Consider the following 23,179-nt stretch of genomic DNA (forward strand, 5'->3'; position numbering starts at 1 on the left):
TCATAGAAGCTCAGGCTCTCAGCAACATTGATTAACAGCTCTATAAGAAATGGTGAGGACTCCTAACAGCTACCAGGGAACAGCCAGAATAAATTGGTTTTGTTCAGATTTAAAAATATTAGTTGATATAGTGATTCTTCCATGATGTGTTTTGTCTTCCAATAGGGATTTTTTTGTGGAAGGGAGAAATGAACTTCTCTGATGTTTATTCCTCTCTTGTGTAGCTAAGCATTCTTCTGGCCTTTTTTAAAGGTAAACTTACTCTATGAAGGCATTTCCTCATAACATTTTTTCACAATTGCCTTGGAACCTGTACTGTAGTGGAGCAGTGTTGGGAAGGAATATGAGAGCGTAGAAATCAGGGGGATTAAAGGCAGTCTCAAAGGTAATCTGAGGCTCACTCATATTTGTAAATATAGTACTGAAGGAAATGTGTATTTCTTATACTGTTATCACATGTACATATGTCACTGTCTGTTCCTCCCAAATTTATGAATCATTGCTAACTCTTGTTAATCAACAGCCCTCTCCTCCTGTCAACACTCCTTGCTTTATGCTGGAATGACTAAATGAGTTATGACTTTTGTGATATGTTGATGAGACAATTGAAGGCACTGAAGTTTTGATCAGTATAACTACACTGGGTATGGTTGTAAACTTTAGGATTTATCATGTTATATATTACAAGCATATGTATCTCTGGTTTGCTTGCTTTAGATGACTAGACCAGAGCACATAGCAGAATTTCTCTACACTGTCCTTTTTGAGAGCAGTATAATGTCTGTAGTATTTCTCCAAGATCTGTTTGAAGTTTTTTTCAATCTTGTCTCTTCTTTGTATGCTTCTACGTTGAATTGCTTAATTTTTCCTTACAAAGAAAGGGAATTGAAGGGTCTACATTTCCCCTCATGCATGCAGGAATTCGAAAACAATTTTTCTCAAGATAAGGGATTAATTTTAAGCAAGGCAATAGTTAGGGAAGAATGCAGGGACATGAATCCCTGTGGAAACAAACCTAAATGTTTTTAGGTTTTTAGCTGGTATGCTGCAACCCTATTGCAGCATACCAGCATAACTGAAATAATCTATTTATTTTGTTTGTGTGCCAGCTGGTTTCCTGTAATGACTGAGTTCTTATCTCTTCCAAGGTGGTGTTATTGCAGTAGTTATGCATATCTAAATATCTTTGGCAGAAAGGTACTTCAGGATGATGTACAGTGCAGAGAAAGAATTACAGTCAATCAGAAATCAGACCTTGGCAATACTTGTGGCTTCAGCTCCTGCAGACTGTGATTTTAGGAGCAGGGAAGGGAACAGCTTGCATGCCTATTGAGAGGATTGCTCTTGTGTCTTTTTGCTGTAGTCACAGGCTAGTTTAACCAGGCCAGCTCTGGGACACCTAATGTGTAGCTAGGGCTCTTTCTAAAATACTTCTGACAAATCTTAACTTCATGGCAAGTCGACATTCTGGATTTGCCTCCTAAAACAGCTGTTAAGAACTGAGCTAGGTATATGGTGTGAAGTAAATATATGTGGCTAAATTTAGGAATAGATGCTTGCTGAATTTTGTTGCTGGATTAGCTTTCATGTCTATAGTTGTCCTGATGTAGGGAAAGTAAACCTTTACTTCCTTGCAATCTTTTCTTTCTTGAAAAGCCACAGGTAAAACCTCAGGTAGTCCAGGGTAAGCTTGTTTTCATCCTCTTAATGTTTGAAAATCCTCACTGTTCATCTGGTTATGGTTAGAGCTTTCTGAGTTTTTTATGTTCTTGATGCTAAGTTGTTAACTGACAAACTGTACTTCATTAATCATGTATGATCAGAATCACTTCCATCCTAATGGAACAGTAGGTACGTTTGAATCATTAGTTCTCTTCTGCCTTCTAGAAAATGCTCTTAGAAGCATTTTGTTGTAGAGCAACCCAGATCTTCCAGTGTTAATTGGGCAAAGAGGGACTTTCCCAATTCAAATTAACTTTATATCTTTACATTTATTAAAAGGTAAACACTTTGCTCTTAGTTAAATGCAACCACTTTGCTGTAACTTAGAAAAACACAAAATTTGTTTCTATCGTAGTAAGCCACTTCCTTGGATATCTTAGGGCAGGAATGCAGGAGTTTGGGGTTCTTTTTTTTATATTTTGACTGACTAATTTATGTAGGTGATGCTACTATATATGGTAGTGTGTGAGCACTTAAGGATGACTTTGTTAATTCCTGATTATTCCTCATTGCTTGAAGTGGATTTAGGTACCTACAGAGACTTTCACTCTCTTATTAATCATTTAGAAAAATTAGTACCTGCACATACATTCAAGATCACTTCATGAAAACTTTAGAGTGGTCCATGTGAACAGATTTTGTTTGATGTAGCAGACATTGCAACTAAACTTTGTTAATTTGTACATATCTTGACATGTGCACGCACAAAGGACTTGTGTAAAACTCTTCTTTGATTCTCTTGATTGTTACAGTGCAGGGAACTATATTGCACTCCCCAAACAGGAAATTTATAGAACATGTTTACCCAAGACTCTTATTTCATTATCTCTTCAGCTTTGCTAAATGAATGAGTGCTAGGAGAAAGTTGGATTTATGCCTTTAATCATGAACTCACTTGCAAGGACTCTTCAAACAGAAAATCTTTCATGCCAGATGTTTTCCTCTGAATATGAAAATGGAATTTCTGTTGGAGCTCATATAGGAGCAACAGCTGAGTGAAGTATCAGTCTTAATTTTTTAAAAAATCTGGTAGCTATGCTGAGTACTATTTACTCTGAGTAATATGTACTCTTTTGGGGAGCACAAAACCCCTGAAATTTTAGAATTCTATCATTTCTGGTAGAAGCACTGCACAAGTATGCAAAGGTCATGAATAAGGTCTCTAGGAAGAAGACTATGTCTGTATTTTAAGCAAGCATTTATTATTTCTTTTCCTCCTGTGTGCCTGTGCTGTATATTTAAGCCTTTCCTCTAATGAGAAGGATAACATACAGCTTTAAAAAAACAGAAACTAAAAGCCCTCATCATAGTAGCTAGGGCCTTAAAAGAAGCAGAGGAGAAGCAGTAATATGTACACCAAAAATTTATTTAAATAGGCAGTTCTTAGAGTTAGCTGTTAGTATTTTATGTTCCAATTCATCTCCTGTCTTAACTGATTTGCCACTTTTCAGCACCTGGCTTAAGACTGGTTATCAAGTTCCAGTTAAGTGATTAGTCCCAACTTGCTGTAGGAAAACAACCTGCATTTTGGAGTTTGAATGATATTCCTCATTCTTGCTTCTGGCAGGACTGGGAAACAAAGGACTGGGAGGCAGTGGCACCAGTGGGCATGTCTGGAACTGTTCCTACCTGGGAGACCTTTCTTTGTCCAAGTGTTGACAAAAGAGAGAGGATGGGAAGTATGCTGCAAGACTCATCATGAAAGGTGATTTCTGCATAACAGACATGACTAAAGGCAAAAGATTTCTCATTTTGAAGTGCAGCCAAGTAAACCAGAGGAGAGCAAATTGTAGAAGGAAGTAGAAGAATTTAGTATCTCTAGGCTTAGTACTTGTATGGTCAAGAAAATGAAACAAAACCATACTGGATGGTGGAAATAGAGTCTGCAGCAATGGGTTCTCTATCTTAAAGGACAAGAATGTGAGTTAGATTGGACTTCTGTGCACTGAACTCCATTGTTACTCGGTGTAAATATACTTTATCATTGTTCAGATTAGCCAACCTGGAACTGCCAGCAGAACTGCATCTTTTGGTGTAATTCTGCTGTAACAGATGGAAATAAGGTCAGGCAGGTCTAGTTTAGATGCTAGTGTTCCTATTTAGGTAAACCAGGAACCCGTGCTGTGCAATTTAACAATTAATTTTTAAACAAAAGCAAAGCTTAATTCTAAATGCTCTTCAGCTGAAATGACATCTTCATCTTCTGTTATCATCAAGTTTTTCATTTAAAGATATGCAAAATAAAAAACAGGAACCCTTGGAGGAGGGAAATCTTACTTAACATATCAGTTCCCACTTCCATGTTCAGTTCTTCTCCAGACAAATAAGCTTCCTGCTCTCCAGCAGAGCTTTACTCTGCTGAAATCAGTCACTGAGCTGACTTTGTCTTTACTAATGCAGCACTTCAGGGCAACATCTCAGATCCTGAAACTGATTTTGATAAGTGTAAAAGCATGTTTTACTAATTTTAATTTTTTATGTAATAACAACTTAGTAATGAAAAAGGAAGAAGAGAGGTGGAAGTAGAGTGTCGTGAATACCTTGGTCTTGTCTGGTGAAGCATATCATGTAAGAAAAAAAAAAAGTGGTTTTGTAGGAAGCTTTGTTTCCTTGTTCTAATTTTAACTTCAGCTACTGTAGTGGTAGATATTAATCATCATTCTAGAAACAGCCATATTTACAAAAACAGATTTTTTTTTTGAATACTCATAGAATTAGCAGTTAGATTTTGATTTGTGGTTCTTTCAATATCTTCATGTTAATCTTATTGCAAGTCAGAATGTCTTTGAAATGGTCCTTCATCTTATGTTTTATTAGCTCTTACATGATTCTACAAGACTTGCCATACTTCTGAACATCCGCTTGGGTGACTGACAATCTCTCTATTGCTGTATTTGTAAAACTTGTTAAAACTCTACTACAAAGTAAAAAGTTTTGGTTTAAATTCCATGTCCTTACAAATCCCACCTCAAAGTCTACCTAGTTCCCCTTAATTTCATGTTAAGGGAGTTGCATGTGTCCAAGTGCTGAGATTGCTGTTCAAACCAGACCATAGATACTCTTCAGAGCTAGTTCCTGCAACCAAGCAGCAGAGGCTTAAATTATTAGTGTCTAATCTTGCAACAACCCTACTAAAAAGAGTAAATCATTACCTTGATGTTGCTTAACAGTAATTCTATTACAACATATCACATAATTGTTTGTTTCTCCTAGACCAAGCTGGAGCTCTGAAGAGACTTCAGTTCAATATGTGAGGACTGCAGGACAGTTATTTCCTCAAGTGGAGCATCTCTTATCTCAGAGTGCTGTGGTATGACTGAACATTGTGTTTGCATTACATGAAGTGTAATGTCTCCTGAACCTTTTACACAGACCTGTAGTCACACTGTTTTCACCAAGCCTCTGTACTGAAGTCAGCTTCTGGTATTTCCTTATACTGATAAAACTGTACACCTTAGACACATAAACTCATGTAAGAGCTACCCATCCTTCTTTCTGTTCTGTCCTGTACCTGTTCCTGGAAGGATTAACTTTTTTTCCTACTGTTTTGTTTTGTTTTGTTTTGTTTTCCTGACAATGATGTAAAGAGAAATGTAGCACAAAGAAGCCTGCACTATGAGCCTACAGGTCCTACTGGCACATGAAAGGCTTATAATTAGCTAATTCAAAACGGATCTGTAAGCTTGACTAATCAAAATAAGGTACTTTGAACTATGTTTGGGCAAAAAAGTGACCTGACTTGCACAGCTGCTGAGCATCTGCATCTGTTAATTGCCTTTAATCAGTCAGGCTTGAACATTCAAGCTTTCCACTGTAAAATTTCAGTCAGTTAATCAGACTCTACTATGATGCCAGGTAGGCATGTTTCCAAAGCACTGTGCATTTTAAGTGAGTGAAGTGGGATTTGTTTATACAGATTTTTGTACATGTTGAGTGGGGAAATACAATTTCTGCTGTCAAAGTGGGTGTACCACGTAGGAGGAGCATGGGACAATCAGTCCTCTCCAATCTCTATTTGCTGTCTAGGAAAGAATCCATACCTTCAGTATTTAACTGGAGACTTGCATTAGGAGTAGGTGAATATACTTATCAGAATACTAACCAGAAAGGCTTTTCTGAGAAGTCAAAACACCCGTTGCAGGAGAGACACACAGGTCTTGCTACCAGATTAATTATTTTCTTACTCCTAAAGAGCTGGAAGTAGAAAACCACCTTGAAAAAATTAATGAGGTTATATACAACAGAGTTGTCATCCTGGGTTTAGGAGAACCCAAACAAATAATAAGATGATGCATAGTCTGGCACAAATGTATTCCATTCCTGCCATCTATAAACTTGTGTGGGTACTGTTACTCAGGAGTAAATTAAGCATGGCAGACTGCTGGGATTATGCTGAATAAATACTTGCTGTGTGACTGTGCAGTGGGGGAGGATGGGAAATTTGGAAGGAAAAGAAGAATATTTTAAATGTACTCTTCGTGTTTAAATTAGGAGAACAGAGTTAAATGCCCAAACTATTCTGTAGCCACATAGAGGAAATTGCTGTATTTGTGGGAAGCTGTTATGGGGAGAACTCACAGTGAAATTCTTTTTTCCTTCAGTACTCAAAGCCTCAGTGAGTCATCTGTCTCCTGGCTTCTCCCTCCCTCCAAAAAGAAAAAAAGGAGAAAAAGCTGTTATTCTGTCCCTTGGCAAATGCCTCAGCTGTTGTGAAGAGGGTTGTAGTTCAGAATGCCTCTGATCCAAGTGTCTAAAGGGGCCAATTGAAGCATTGTCAGAGGGATGTGTGGATGTGTTGAATGTCACATCTTCTGCTTTGAGGTGCAGATAAGCTTTCTCATAATGGAAACAATGCTGACAAGATGGAATACCATGTTTCCAAATGTCCTAGATGATACCAAAGTCATTAAGTCTGTCATGTTGGCACTGTGCCTCTGCTGCCAGGCTGTTTCTCCATGGCTGCATGGTATCCCTGTTCCTTCAGTGGGGAGCAGTTGTGTTTGTCCTCCTCCCTGCTGGCTCCTCTACTTTGTTCACTGCTCCTAGAGGAAGGAGAGGACTGCCAGGAGTAGAAGGATGTGGCAGTGGGACAGAAGGGTGTCACAGTGCTGCTGATGCCACCTGTGCACTTGCACTTGAGGATTTGGCTCCCCAGCAGAATTGGGTTGGCAGGTGGCAAGGGCTTAGTGACAAATCTGTTAATTACTAAAGATGTACTAAATGCTCTTCTAATGGGCTACAACAGCATCATGGTATTTAATAATTACTTGGTAGTAGGAAGCTCTGCTCAGCAATTGAGCTGGGACTTGGGTCTCTTCTGAGCTGGAGGTCGTGTTCCAAGGAATGTGTCTATCTCTTGATTGACAAGCTTTGCTTATTGAGAGAAAGACAAGCAGATGGGATTTGCAGCAGTGAAATCTAGCAAACAGAAGTCTTTTTGATTGAAGCTCTTAGTCTGGCAACTTAACACAATTCCTTTCCTTCCTGGAGTGTTCTCTTCCATTTTAGACAGCAGGAAACGTATTAATTAGATGTTTCTAATTAATCCTTGTTTCTATGCCTGTACCATTTCTATCTTTCCAGTCAACATACTGAGTAATTTGCCTGCCACATGTTATTCATGCCCTGTAATTTTTATAGCCCTTAGAAGGTGAAGTGCATGACCTTACCAGAATTTTGCTCTAAATGTGCTTGCTGGTCTGTGCCAATTGAGAAGGTGCGTGCAAGAAACACACCTGACACATGAATCAGGAGTTTGAAGTGCCATTCTTACAGAAACAAGAGTTGTGAGAAAGCTGTTTCCCCACAGTCCTTAGCAGTTGTAGCTATGGCATTGGGCAGACTTCCTTTCCTTTAGTTTCTTATTGTTGGAATTTTAGGGTTTTGAACCACTCGTAGGTAGAGACCAAATATGAACTTGGCCTGATACTCAGGCGTTAGTCCACATGGAAAGCTAGTACAAACCTGGTGTATTCCTAATAATTCTGTGTTAAGAAGATAAACTGTATCACTATTTGCTGTTTAACCCTAGTGACCTATGGTCTGATGTGTTTATGTTACATATTTCAGCAAAACAGTCTAGAAAAAGAGTATTGGAATGGAAAAGGTTGATAGTGTTCTGTAGAGCAGCCAAAATGTCAAATGAATGGTGAGTCTTGGGGAATAGATTCCTTGTGATTTCTAACTGAACATTTTAATCTCTGGCAAAGTGGAATGAAAAACAATAAAGAAAAATGATACAGCATTCCAAAGAAGCAAAAAAAGTGAGTTTTAAAATTACAAAATATACAGTATATAGGAAGAACTCTTCAACAACTCTCCTGTCCTTGCTAACTAAATGATTATTTTTCCACATCCAGTTAAACTATAACTAGTGCAGCCTTTGCACTTGGCTGTACTGTGCCAGCTGCTGGTTCTTGGGTAGACTGCTCAGGAGAGGAAGTGTAACTGGAGCAATGGATGTGACCCACAATGATTTTGTGATTGTATCAATCTTTGCTAATCTGTGATGATGCCAAATTTAGAAATTTTTCATAAAATTCTGTAGACATTTTTTTTTTGAGTGTGTAAAGGCATAGTTGCAGTTTGTAGTGTTGGGCTTGTTAGGTTTTGGTCTGTTGGAGATGTAGCTGACAGAAATTGTAATTAGCTCTGTTGTGTCTTGGAAATATATTTCATTGATATAATGGCTTACTATTGAAAAATAAGTGACTGGAATGCATGAAAGATTGTCACATAGCTTCTGGGCACTTTTTTGGATAGAGTGTAATGCACTTTTCATACTTTTTAGTACACCTCCAAAGCTGAGAGTTCTTTTATAGCTGTAGAGATAAACAATTAACAAAGTGCAGCTGCACTTTGATATAGTTATTATGTGCAGTTTTTTAGAGGATGTTAAGTGGATCAGTCTGTATGATTTCATATACTAGATAAAACACCACAGACAGCATTAAATATTTTTAAATGTGCAGACAGAGTGTTTTCTTCCTGTGAAGTTCAGCTTTTGTAGATGTTTTATTTTGTAGTAACAGTAACATCCACAGCTTAATCAATGCATCTGTGATGTTGTTTGGCTTGGGTTTGGAAGAGCTGTTCTGTTTACTGTACAAAGATGTCAGGTTTGATTACTTAGGGTGAAATAGGACCAATCCTACTGACCTAAATTTCTGAATTTCCTTTGTGCAAGTGAAATCCAGCTTCAGCTCTTCATTGTGTAAAAGAAGTGATTTGTATTTAGAATGCCTTAAGAATGTCTCAGATGTGTATAGCAGGAAGAGATTCTATAAATCTTGTGAAAGCTTTTGCTGGAAATGTTACATGTTCAGTATAAATTCTGTGTAGATCCAAAGCCTGGAAAAGAAAGGATGCCATACAGACTCCTTGGACATAATGACTGTTAGTTCCAGGCAGTGCATAAATGTAAGATTTTGGAGGTTGTGAAGAAGGAACCCTTCTGTCATAACCAGGTCATCTCTGTAAAGAGTCTGGCTGCAGTGTTTTGAAAGAGCTTTTCAAGGAAACCATAAAAAAGAATGGTGCACAAAGGCAATGTATTCTTTGTAGCTCATCTTCCAAGAATAGAAGAAGGACTGCTGACATTTATAACATACACAGTTTCTTTAAGGATTGTATATATATGTATTTCTATATGTGTGTGTATGCATGTTTCTTTTTAGTCTGTAATACAGAAAAGTTAGTTTCAGTGGTGAAGAGTCAGTGAGGCCAAGGATGACCTTTGGACCATCTTTGTGACCATGAGAATGGAAAGAATAGGCAGCACTATATGATGTTTGAGAAAGGATTTGGAAATAAGCAAGTTCTCTCTGATAGGATAGGTTATTGTGACACTCAGAAGCATCTTCAAATTAAAAAAGGAGAGGGAATATTCTAACTAGACTGTAGAATAGATGTAAAAGATTCTAGGCTCCTGCTAGATTCAGACTTGGTCTGTAATAATTTTAACAAGTGTTGATGGGAAGGAAGTGGAAGTATCTTTAAAAATGTGTATTCCCATTTACATACTCGTTTTTAGGTCCCTTAATGGGACAATAGGAATATAGTGTACAGGGTCACATCCAAGGAGAGCTTGCAGAAGAGTGTAAGAACTTGGCACAGATGTAGAATATTCTTCCAGCCTAGGAATTTACACCTCAGGCGCTTATTGGAGTAATTTTGAAGTGCCAGAGACTGAGGTCTTGGTATCTGAGATGGATTTCTGGATTTCCAGTTTTTCAATCACTGTGCGCCAAGTGAAATGTGTTAACAGGTGGTTTTTGTTGTTCTTTTTGGTTTGTTGTGGTTTTTTTTTTGTTTTGGTTTGGTTTTTTTGTGTGTGTGTTTTTTTGGTTGGTTTGTTTGTTTTGTTTTGTGGGGTTTTTTTGTTTGTTTGGTTGTTGTTTTTGGGTTTTTTTCTTTTTCTGTTTCTGTTTTCCTCTGAAATATGAATGATCACTGATTTAGGAAAGGTTTTGATTCACATGTGCAGTACCATCACATCTATTCCCACTATCTGTAGTGTTATGAAGTTCTTTCTCTAGAATGAATGAATTATGCTCTTACAAGCACTTCTATGAGGGTCCTGACATACAGGACAGGTCAGAGAGGAGCTGATTTGAGAAGAGCTACATGACATCAAGGTCAGATGGAAGTAATAATCCAGAATTTGTGTTTTAACTCCTTGCCTTTGATCCGTCTTACTGTCGGGTATTTGTTATTTTCATAATATTATGCTGGGGGTTTGTACCTATTTAGAAGCCTTGCTGCAAACTTCTGGCAGTAATATGTTTGATTAGGCAAACTGTTTTGTGATGTAAAATATAACTGTTGTTGTTCATATCTTATGAAGTATTGCATATGAATGTCTTCTGTGCTTGAAAATAGCCCTGCATGAACTCACTTTTGAGAGCAGTTCTATGGCTCTGGAGACTTGGGTCAATGTCAGGCTAATCCTTGCTGTTCGAGTTCATTTAAATAAGCTTTAGAGAGAATTAATTTCTTTCTTTTTAGTCATCCTTCTGAAGGAAGTAGAGATTTACATAAAGAAATGATAATAGACAAGGCCATTGTCCAAATTGTCTTGTAAAAGAAGCCCATTGCATGAGATTATGCATTTTTATGGTTATTTTATTTTATGAGTTGACTGTTGCCTCTCATGTCCTCCAGATTAAAACTGTCTGTTTACCGTTGTCTTTCTGGAGCAGCTTTGCAGTGTACATTTGTTTTCATTTTAAAATCTTTGCTTCAAATCCCAACTACACATGATATGGTGTTTATAGTTTATGTCATGTAGATGTTAAGCATGAGCTTATGGAATTTCTTTTTTCTGGTGCTTGTTGAAAAAACAAAACAAAACAACAACCCATCAAAACCCAAAGGTAATATTTACCTAAGTGATGAAATACCTGGTAGCCTTACATTCTGGCTATTGTAAACCATGCTCTTACCTTTTTCAGTCCTTTGATCCAGTGTTTTGTGTGGTGGGAGTGGGAAAATACTTATGCTTTACCACATCCTTTGGAGAAGTTCATGCTGTGATTTGAAAGGGAACAGTAACTGAATAAAAAAATCTGTGTTTCTGGTGCACCTACTTGCTTGCATGAGGCTTTGAGCACAAAAATCTTTAAAGCTGCTGGAGGTGGGGACAGTCCATTAGCAATACAACCCAGCTGGGCCTTCTAATTCTATAAATCACACTTGCATGGTTATTAGCTTATTTGGATATTCTGGTTCATAGTCAGAGTTTCCAAGTCTGAGAACATCAAACTCTGAGATGCTTCACTGAATAATTATTTAAAACCCAGCACCACCTACTGTGTTGTATAGCAGTATAGTACAGAGTGAGTCTTTGCAGTTACACTGTGTCTTTAAATTGTATGCAAAGTCTCTATACAAGCAAAATAAGAATAGAAAATCTTTGTTTTGTTTTGTTTTTTCAGAATTTAGCAGAAGTTGAGCTTCCTCTTTGGTGCTGCAGCCATTTGCTTGAAGGGGTATATTTGCTTAACTATAAGGTTCCTGCAGTCACCAGGAGAGGGAAACACAGGCTTGAAGGATGCACAGATACCATGACCCAACACTTCCTCACAACCAGGGCTTGCTGCATTTATTTAGTATACAATTAGTAGCTTGTTGTTGGGGTCATGAATTTACTCACTGCATTTTTTGTTGATAGACACTCAAAAGGACATTATAACCTTTATGTGGTTTTGTTGGTTTTAATATCCAACTGCAGGAATGTTTTAAAATTGCTTATATTCAGTAATTTTATTGTTAATTTGCATATTCCTTTAGAAAAAAAAATACTCTCTTTAGCTATAGTAGTCTTGGATCTCAGTTACCTTAGTTTTGTACAATGAGTTCATGGGTGTTGTATATCTTGCCAAAATGCCTTAGTAAGAGAAAAAAATTCAATCTCCTTTCTTCTATTTTTCCCCTTGGATACTTGATGTACTTTAAATCGAGATAAACAAAATTCTAAGAAAGCAGAAAAGAAATTTCCTAACAACAGACTTAACTTCATATGGCAAGATGTCTGCTGGTTAAATGTTCCTGTCAGATATGCTTTAAAATCACTGATGGATATTTGACCCCTTCCTATCCATTTTTAAAAACCTTCAGTTAGATGTTGATTTTACTAAAGTTCAATGGTCCATCAGCTAAAATCCTTAAAGCTGTTTTGACATCTAAGCAGAAATTATTTTAGTGTCCAGCAGTGCTTCCTAATTTATCAGTTTTGAGTACCTTAGGGATAGAATTGTGTGCAGTTAATCACAAACCAGCCTAGCAGTAAAATTGTTGGAATTGAAAATTTCTGCCAAGGAAATAAATCATTTGTGGAAAGTCCCACTTTCAGTATCTATGTGTATTTGGGGAAACTCCCTTTGCAGCTGTCTGCAGGAATAGGATCTTGGCAATCATGTTTGTACTTCTGCTAGTTACAATTTTTTTTCCTATGTTCTATTTTAAATTGTTCTACAAGCACTGATGAAAGAGCAGTTAATCATAGCCATAGTGGCATTTACAGTCTTTTGTATGAGGACCTTGTATATAAATAACAATTAAAAGGAACAAAGAATGTGTTCATCTCTTTTCAATAATAAATGGAAATGGAGTGTTGGAAATGTATCTGAATTTATGTAAAAAAAAAAAAGCAAAAGGCAGCAAATTATCTTCAGGACTTGCCTTCTACTTTGTGCTGTTTATCCCAAATGTTACTGGTGTGATCTGACTGGCATAGGCTTTGACCCAGTTAACTCCCTGAGTAAATGCTCCTCTACATTTTTGAGGGGCCTTTTCATTCAGTAGAAATCCATTAAACTTAAAAAGCTACGCGTAAAAAAGTTGCCAACATCAAAAATGATGCTGGAACTGCTGTACTGATCTTAATTCAATCCTTATTTCATAGAAACATTTAGGGTGGAGAAGACCTCTAAAGTCACTGAGTCTTAACTTTCAACCTAGCACCAACACCTGTTCACCACTAAACCATGTCCCCAAGTGCTACATCCACATTCTTTAAATATCTCCAGGGATGGTGACTCCACCACATCTCTGGCCGGCCCATTCCAATGCTTGACAATCCTTTCTGTGAAGATTTTTTTCCAAATATCCAACCTAAATCTCCCCTGGTGCAGCTTGGGGCTGTTTCCTCCTATGCTGTTACTTGGTACCTGGGAGAAGAGACCAACCCTCACCTGCTACACCTCCTGAAAGGGACTTGGAGACAGTGAGAAAGTCTTCCATGAGCCTTTTTTCCAGGCTAAACAACCCCAGCTCCCTCAGCTGCTCCTCACAGGACTTGTGCTCCAGACCCTTCCCCAGCTCCATTGCCCTTCATGCTCCAGCCCCTCAATATCTTTCTGGGAGTGAGGAGCCCTACAATACATTAATATAAAGTCTTGCATTATTTTTCAAGCCTGGCTGGTGTGAGTCTATCAAGTAATAATGTTCTTATATTGAGAGATTGCAGATGGTTCTTGTCTTCCACCTGCTCAATCTAATTTGCTTTTTTAGGAGCTGTGCATACACTGCAGGTGATTTGTGACTGTACTTTGACTTACAGACATTTGAGCAATACATGACATTAACTGTATGCCAAAATCAAAATCATGATATCACCTTCTAGGATGTGTGCCAAACTGTTTGATGAAACAATCATTAAAAGTTACAACTTTGTTTTAAAATTGATATGCTCATTCTCTGAGATATGGCTTATTTATTGCAGGCCAGTGCTGGCTGGCATTTTTTGAAGTTCCAAGCCAACAATATGTCTGTAGATGTTTAGAACCTAAGAGCCATGGGTTTTAAGTAGAAACTTTGAAGCTTTCTGACTTTAAGTGTTTCTTGGGTTTTGATTGAATATATATTATCAAGACTTTAGTGACCTATTTTAAGTATATGCAATAAATAAATAAAAATATTATTAGGACTTCTTCACATCTTCAGAAGTAAGCCAAAGGAAGGGATGATGGTTGAAATTTAAAGTGTAGGAGTTCTTTTGACATTGAAAGAGGATTTTTAGATGTTGTGGCCTCATTTCTTCTCCTTGTTGCTGATTTATCTTTTTTTGTTAAGATAATAATGCAGTTCACCCAGCAGAAGTAATTCTGATGCATGATTATTTGTATTTTCACAAGATTGCCTTACTTAATAGATGAAGGATTCAGGTAAGTAATTTACACTTGCTCTGTTTCAGTCTGCAGTTGTAAAGCATGCAGCTGACAAATATATTATCTCTCAATATAATGGCTGTGTTTCCACTGTCATCTAGAAACTTGAGACTAAACTAGTTTGGTAGAATTAATAAAATAATAACACTACTAATAATCTACTCCTGACTCAAATTTAGGACACATTCTCTTAATCTCTTACTTTTTAATACCTTATTATACTGTAGACTTCTGTGGAAGTATCTAATGTATGAATCCTTACATTATTCTGAGTGGAAGTTAACTACTGAGCTGACTTGCTGCAGCTGAAACAAAGTGGTTTGCATGCTGTTTTATTTTTTTAGTGCTTTGTTGGTTTTTCTGCCTTGCCTGTTGCCGTGCTCTTCTTGTGCTGCTTTTATTTGCAGTCCATTCTTGCAGTTTCCTGTAAATTTGTCAGCAAGAGGAAGCGTTCCTGCTGCAAACACAGCTCAGCCCTGTGGTGAGACAAGTGAATTTATACCAGCAGGGACAGCGTTCTGCCAGAGGTGTTTGTGCCCTTGCATCCCATTAACTAATGAGAACTAGGATTGCTTTTACTGCCAGCAAGAGCTGTTCCTGGCAATGGCAGAGAAGACTGGCTGGCTTCCTCAGGCAGTGGCCCTGCTGGAATGAAATCCAAGTGTTGGTTCCAAATGCTTTGGTTCTTCCTTTAAGGCTGAGTGATACCTTATAACATTAAAGAAGTGAAGTAGATCTTTTGGAGTGAAATTCTCCTCGGCTAGCTTGCAGGGTAGCTTGCAAGGCTGCTTCTCACCACTGATTTCGTGGGGAAATCACAATGAGGATTAATATGAGAACCTTATACCTTATACCATAGGTCCATGTATAACAGGATTTTGCCTTGTGAAGGAGGATATATTTAATACTCTTTCACTTCCCTGGCAGACGTGTCAATCAAATCCATAAAGTTTTCATGTCTTTTCAAATTCCTTATTTGGAATTTTGAAATACAATCCTTCTGGTGAATATTTGGTGTAGAAAGCTAAACTGAACTTTCAGTCTCCCAAAAGTGTGAAACTTCTAAACTTTGGTTGTACCTTGGTGGAACACCTACTTGTGTGTGTGAAGTGTCTTCTGTTCTGACTCTGAGACCATCTTGATAGTGTTGGAAATCACCAGAGAAGTCAAAATGGGATCTTGGAACTTGAAATGAAAAATCCTGCTGCATTTCTGAGTACTAAAATGAAGACAGAGAGAGGACAGCATGAGAAAGGTTAGAGAGGAAAAGCAGTGCCTCAGGAACACATGTTGGATAAAGGAAGCATGGTGTAACAAGACTGTTGAAGCCAAAGAGCGTGGTACTATAAGTTGTGGAGTTTGGAGGGGAAAACCAGGAGTTAGATGTGTCACATCAAAAAAGGGAAAGAGGAACTGAAGGGTTTTTTCCAGTGTTGCATATCCTCAACTGCTGTCATTCTAAATCTAGGGGGTTTTTTTACTAAGTTGGAGAAATAGCTTGCAGAGATGCTAATGTAGGCTTAGAGGAGTATGCTTAGATAACAGAGAACCAGGGGGGAAAGGTTTATTTGGAGCAGTGTGCCTTAATTGGATAACTGATATTGTAGCAAATAAAGGAAGTGAATTTAATTCACAAACCACTGAGTCCTCTGTAATTACTTTCTGTGTGGAAAATCTGTCAGGCTGCTGAGACAGCTGGGTATTGATCCTCGTGGAAGAGCACTGGGATCTTATGTTCTGATGTGCTGATCCTTTTGGCTAACAATGGGTGTGTGGTGTTTGTGGTTCAATTTCCCTTCCTGTAGAGCCTGGCAATGGGAGGGGAGTGCAAATGGGGGCCCTATGCTGAGATGCTTTTTTTTCTAGCCCATACAGCCATGGGCAATATCTGGAATGTTACTTTCTTTTGTGCTTGGACTGTTGGGTAGTTTACAAAAAGAAATGTTGTATGGAGACTTCTTCCTTCTATTTTGGGATACAGATTCATGTCCGTTTCCCTAAAAATATGTGAAGTAAACTTTGTTTGACATACTTATTATATGTTTTGTCCATCATTCTGAAACTTGCTAGTTGATTTTGTCTCGTTCAAACCTTTGAGCCTGCAATGTTGTTTAAATCTAGACAAGTCAGTGAGACACTTGAATCCTTTTAAGAACTCTAGATGAAAATAAGTGTAAAACAATGGCATTTATTCATCATCAGTTGGTGATACTTGTGAACAATTGTGCACTATCAGCCATTTGAATTTGAATTTTTTTGTCTTTTGTGGTTTATATAGCATCAAACATATCAGCAGGGCTTGCTCCAAAGCATGTCTGTGCTGCAGAATTTTTCAGAATGGCTATTTTGATGATAAACAGATGAAATACTTACAGTTCTGGGGTGCAGTGTGAGTACCTGAGGCACAGGCTCTTCAGGAGCACAGGCAGCATTTCTGAGCTGTGCCTCTGCCGCTGTGGGAGCTGGAGTACAGTGAGAGAAAAAAGCACAACTTGCTTTCTCTCCCATAGGAAAGTGGTTGCTTGAAAGGTGAGTAGGAAGAAAGCGAGCTCTGGAAAATCCCCTCTGCTTTCTAGCTCGATGTGTGCCAGATGTTTGGGCTGTGCGGGAATTGATTTAGAACCTCTCTGGGAACTCTGACAGAGATAGCGCTGCCCACTGGCAGTGGGGGGAGCAGGAAGTGACAGAGGAAACAAGTCATTGCCTCGGCGTCACTTTTGGCCACGGTGCAGATGCACGAGCAGCTGGGGCAGGGTTTCTTTTCCTTTTGTGTGTCGAGCAGACAGCAGCTACAGCTGTGGCTTTCAGCCTGGGAGTTCCCAAAGGTGGGAGAGGTGCAGAGATGTTCGTGCCATGCCCGAGAGGGGTCATAAGTTGTTAATGGCTTTGTCATCACAAAGGAAGCAATCATTGGGTCAGACTGTCGGCAGAAAAACGATGTGTCGGTCGGACAAGGTCACCAGGTTAGTGCTTTTTGTGGCTTGTGTTTCTGTCATCTTTTCTCCTTGAGGTACAGAGCAGACTGCAGCTAAGAGTAGAGTATGGCATCTGAGCTAAAACATTTTTAACTCATGCAGAAATTTAAATGATAAAGAATTGGAGGAGGAAGAGATGAGTTGGGTGTTTGTTGAGAACTTGTCAGAAAAGAAAAGCAAGTTAAAGAGAGTAAATTTAGTTACACAGTGTATCTCAGTCGGGCTTATTTCTTTGTTCCCTTTGTCTTGTAAGATTGTTTTTACTTCAGTGTTTGTACTGTGCTATTAATCTTTCTTAGACAGTATTGTGAAAGGGGCTGTTAGAGGTATTAAGAAATGGAATGTGTAACCAAAAAAGTTGGAGAGATATGGAAAAGTATTTCAGAAGTACTGGAGAATGGTTAATAAATGGACAAGAGACCTGATAATTCTGCAGAAAGCAGTTTTAAGAACAGATGGTAAATGTTTAGATGGTTGAATCAGAGAAATCATTCCAACTCAGAATTGCTGAGAGCATATAGGAGAAACTTGTCTTGTTCTGCAGTGTGTAATGCTGCCTCATTTTTGGTAAAGCCTGATACTTCAGTATCCCTCTGCATGGTTTGAGGAATACATTCATTTTTGTAAGTTATATGCTATATATGTCCTGTTATTTCTAAGTTATATATTCAGAAGTAAGCTAGCATCTGGCTTAGCTAGGTTTTACTTCCAAGTAAAATTTAAAGACTAGATCTTATGAGATTACAATTTTAAAAGTTCTCAGTTGTAATTGGCATAGAGAGCATTGTTACAAATTCAGATCTGGTTTACTTTTTGGACTACAGCTTTGGAGGCTGGTTTTTTGGTTTTTTCCAGCATGACCAAACAGGGCCAGGTCATAAATATTATTAAAACAAGTGAGAACTTTTAAAACTATTGGCAGCTGTAGTGTCAGAGATGAGAGTAATATATTTTTTTTGCCTATATACTGCAAGATGTGGAGATGACCACATCTGCCATATGTCCTGCTGAAGTTAAGCAAGAACTGAGGATTCTTCCAGGATGCAATCCTTAATTGAATCAACTTGTATTTGCTCTAATTGGGCTGAACGCCAGTAGCTCTTAGGGCCAAGAGGGGTAAGTGTTCTTCTGTAATGTAATCCAGATTTTTAATATGGCAGAATTTTACTTTTACTCATGGAGGGACTTTTAGCTTGTAAAATGATGCCCCAGCCTTCAGTCCAGCTATTCTCTATCCACTGAGGGAGGGGATGGATTAAAAGTTTAGCTGCTACACAATAACAGAAGTCTGCTATCCATTCCGAGTTTGAGCTTGGTAGCAGTACTATGATTCCAAAATACTTCTGTATCTGACTGGCCCTATCCTGGTTACAGATAGAAGTGTGTAAATTCAGGTTTTTTCATGCTGTTTAACTTTCAGGGTACTTTGAAATAAAAAATGGCTCATTATGATAGTGTTTGAGAAAAGTATACACGTGATAGACTTGGCCTGCCTTTATTGATAGATTAGCAATACACTGCAAATTGGTTTGGTTTTCAGTCTGGCAGACCAGTTTGTATTCAATTGGTAGTTACAACAGTGGTTGTATAAGCTCTGTATGTACTTCAGAGTGCTGATTGCACCATTCTGTCTTCCCAAAACCACTCTTGAACAGTGAAGCACATCCTAGAAGCTGCTGTACTATTTCTCCTACCCCACTCCAAAGCCGTTCATCCCCCTCACAGGCATAGAATTGTCACAGGGATAACCTGAGAAACAAAGGGATGCAAGACCTTTCCCTGACTGCTGCCATCCTCTTCTTGTTCAGAGGGTTCCATTCAGTGGGGGAGAAGATTAATTCGATAGCCACATGCAGTGGGTTTTGGACTTGGTGGAAAAATTGATTAAAAAATATGCATCTGGGCTCTGCAGTGACTTCAGTGACTGCTGTGGCGTGTACCTGGTAATGTAATATCCATCTCTTTATGGTGTAGTGTGTTAAAGAAGTTACAACAGGAATATCAAGAGCTGAAGGAACTATTCAGTGAGCTAAAGGCACCCAGACTGTAGGTGCTAAGACCACAGTAATCTTTGGGCTTCCATTTTTTCTTTTTTGTCTCTCACCCCTACAATAAGGATTCTGAAGTTAGATTTGTTTTGACGGCTTTCTCCCAGCAGTGTGATGCAAAATAGCAACATCTGTCCTTACAAAACAGTATTCTACAGTCAAGAAAAGAAGAAAAATCTGCCTGGGACTAGAGTCAGAGTACTTAAATGCATTTTAGCAGCCTAACTGAAAGATTTCAACTCAGAATACTGAAGTCTTCCCTAAGTGTCTGCTATGTGCCTGCAAATGAAAGTGCTTGAGGAGTGTACAGAGGTGATGGGGAGTGTATAAGCCACAGTGAAATCCAGATAATAGGCTTAGCTGCCTCTAGATCTGTTGAAAAGCCTGGTGCATTAAGTGGGCTCTTTAGTTCATGTAATGAGTACTTGGTGGCATGGATTTCAGCTGTGTCTCCTTTTACTTCTTTTATTCACTTAACTGGGCTGGAGAAGTTCTAAGTTTTGGTCTCTATTTTCAGGACTCATTTATAGTAAGTAGCCAAAAGTGAGAAATGGGGAAGCAGAACCCGACACTGCTGTCCTTTCCTGTCAGTTGAGTCCTGTAGTCATCACGCTGTAGAATTGGATTATTTTATTTTCCCCTGCTTGCTCCTCTGCTTCCATATTTTTTTTTCTTTCCTGTTGTAAGATCTGGCTTTTCAGGTAGAGGACAATGCCCATCAGACATGCTTTTTTGAGTGGTCTGACTGGTGCACTCCCCTATAGAAGGCAAACATGACTGAGACAAATATTTCTGCTTTCTGTATTTATCCAGGGTAGCATATACTTATTGCCAGTGTATGACTTGGGCTTTTTAGAAATTTCGTCTTACTGATTGTTTTGAGTAACCTCTCTGAGAGGTTAACTCTGCCTCTTCTGGTAGTTTTCAGCCTAGGTACAGAACAATGAAAGTTTCACACCATGCACTGGGTCCTTCAGTCCTTTCTTCTGTTCTTCCTAGTAAAGGTTGGATTGGAAGACCTAAGATGAATTTGAAACTGTTGGATGGCATTGAGACTAACGTTGGAAAAGTGGCATCATGGTATATTTATCTGAATGAAAATGTTTCATTTTTAATTAGTCTGTTTTCTGAACATAACTAGAAACAGACTGAAGTAACTTAAGTTCTAATGTTTAAACATTGATGTGCATATTCATGAAAGAAGAAGCCCAGGACTTTTCTTTGCAATCCTTATTTCAAGGAAATCATTCTTAGCAGTGTTGATGTGGTTTGGCGTCAGCGCCCAGCTGGGTAACACTCTCCATTTCCCTCACTTCAACTTTTCTGCAAGATGTGGAGAAATAATTTGAAGGATTTAGGGGGGCAAGGAGGATGTTAGTTTCTGCTACTATTTTTTAATTTTTATTCTTAAGAGCTCAAAATACGTGAGTAGCCCCTTTTTGGACACATTACTGTTGCTAGAAATTTCATTGAGGAGGAAATAACTCAGCTTGGAAAGATCTCAGTCATTGAATAAGAACAGGGAGGAAACAGCAGAAGGAAGGATGTAGCAGAGTAGAACAAAATACCTTTTGGTGATAAGGGAGATCCTGGGGGAAAATTTGGATACCAGGTGTCTAGATGTGTCTGCTATGAGAGCCTTTGTAGGTCCTATCTTCTCTGGCTGTGCCTCCTTCATAACACTGGGGACCAAAACCTAATTTTTGTGATTAAGTCTTCTAGGCTGCCTAGAGAATTTAATTTAGTTTGAACTCTCCTGGTAGAAATTGCTAGGAATTTCCACCCTTTCCCACACATGCATCACCAGCAAACAGCAAGCAGTTAGATCTAAATCCTAAACTGGTCCACTGCAAGATCCACTGACTTGCAATTCTGTTTTTCCTAACCCATACAGTGAATATGCACTTTGCTGTTGCACCTCAACAAATCTGAAACAGTTCCTTATTCTTTTCAGAATGTGAAGAGCCATTTCAGGTTGGAGGGACAAGTGCTTGGGTAGGGTGTTGTGCTGAGGCTCTTGGATTCTGTGCCGAGCCTCACAATTTATCTCCCTTACTGTTCCTTTTGGGTGAAGGAGAACTGAACAAGATCCATTAAATTTCAGTCTTGCTTTGAAAGCTTATCCATTCTAAACAGTCATTCCTTTATCAGAAATTAATTAAGTGGAACTTCATTAGTTTGCCTTTTCCCAGCAAAGCTGTCTAGCCCTGCACCTGACGATAACAAACCCTTTTATGTGTAGGTCAAAATTCCCATTCTCTCCACACACTTTTCTCCATGACACAGTAGAATCTTTAGCTTAGTTCTGTTAGCACTTGAAGAAAGAAAGGGCTCATAATGATATATCAGAATAAGCTACTGCTTCAGAAACGAATCTTTTTGGTTTAAGATGACAGCAGAAAGAGTGGTACTGCGGATATTTTTGGTGTGGAGCATTACATAAATAATTGATATATAAATTAAATGGAAGCCTGCAGAAATCTGACAGAAACTTTATTTGCACAGGATGCTGTTACATGTAACATCCAGTATGAGATTATAAACTAATCCTTTAATTAAAGAATTAAGAGTTAAAGAATAAAACATGTAAATACTAGGAGTAAGGAGTATTGGATGCTGCAGTTACTAAACCTTGACTTGGTTCTCTTGTACAGAAAATGACATTTTCTGTATATGTGCCACGTAGAATCTGGGAGAGGAAACCAATTTTCTTTGCAGTCACCTGCCTGATTAAGTCTTACAGTGTTATCTGGAGTATTTTTAAAATGTAAATACTTAAGTAACATTTACTAAGCACTTTTCCTTTGTTTCAACAACTGTCAATCACTTTTGAGAGCTGTATAAAAATAAATCGGGGCTTTTTGCACCACGTTTTTTTATACATTACAAAGTTCCTGGAATCTTTGAACACCCTGTCTGTGTTACATTCTTGAGTGCTGAACCACATTAGTTGTTTGGAAAGCTTGTTTAAGGAAACAAGCTTTGCTTCTCCATACTCATTCTTTAAAGTAAAATCTGAGTTTTAAACGGTTTTTAATTATTCTAAATTGCAGAACGATGGCCTCGCAGGAGCAGGTCTGGCCAGTCCCAATGAAGGCAATTGGAGCACAAAACCTTCTGACAATGCCTGGAGGAGTCACCAAGTCAGGGTATCTTCATAAAAAAGGAGGCACCCAGCTGCAGATCCTGAAGTGTAAGTTGAATGAAGTATTAACTAAATGAAATGTTTTAAATGCTTGCCTCTGGGGCCAGTAACAGATTTCATGTTAGCAGACTGTTGAAGCAGTTTTTCTACTCTGTATTGCAGTACAATTTTACTGGAGTGTATGTATGAAAGACTCATATTGAAAGATTTTCCTTTAATTGTTTTGCAACTGTAAATCTTAGATAATAAGTGTTGTGATTGATTTTATTTTCCTTGTTTAGTTCTCTTTTCAAGTCCTTCACAAGTAAGATTTTTAAGACAAACAGATTCCCAGGATATGTATCAATTTCAAATACTCTTTTTTAAGAGAAATTAGTACTCAGCTTTTTTTCCAGTTGGTTATTCTGTACTGGAAAAAATATCCCCATCTCCTACTGCTATTGTGAAATGGAAACTTTCTCACTGCCAACACTGGGCTGTACTTAATAACAGTAATTTCTTCTGAAATCAGGGTCTATTTACATGGGAAAAGTTCAGATTTTGGGTTTATTTATATGCTATTCATTTGGTATCCCAGTTTATACTGAAACCCTACTCATGTAGTTAAGGACAAAGATTATT

General features: G+C 38.3%; 1 protein-coding gene across 7 annotated transcripts in view; it reads left to right on the forward strand.

The window, feature by feature from the left end:
- SH3BP2 (SH3 domain binding protein 2) overlaps positions 1-23,179 on the forward strand; it is a 37,527-nt gene that overhangs the window by 3,128 nt on the left and 11,220 nt on the right. For 3 of the 7 annotated variants that reach the window (XM_063401503.1, XM_063401502.1, XM_063401509.1), the window contains exon 2: positions 22,467-22,606. In XM_063401503.1, the coding sequence (XP_063257573.1) occupies positions 22,467-22,606 (140 nt within the window). Of the gene's footprint in view, positions 1-3,317; positions 3,428-4,935; positions 5,033-17,115; positions 17,354-22,466; positions 22,607-23,179 lie in introns of those variants that run through there. The other 4 variants (XM_063401505.1, XM_063401507.1, XM_063401508.1 and 1 more) reach the window with 3 other exon arrangements.

The sequence above is a fragment of the Prinia subflava genome, chromosome 7 (genome assembly GCF_021018805.1).
Source record: "Prinia subflava isolate CZ2003 ecotype Zambia chromosome 7, Cam_Psub_1.2, whole genome shotgun sequence".
NCBI classification, from domain to species: domain Eukaryota; kingdom Metazoa; phylum Chordata; class Aves; order Passeriformes; family Cisticolidae; genus Prinia; species Prinia subflava.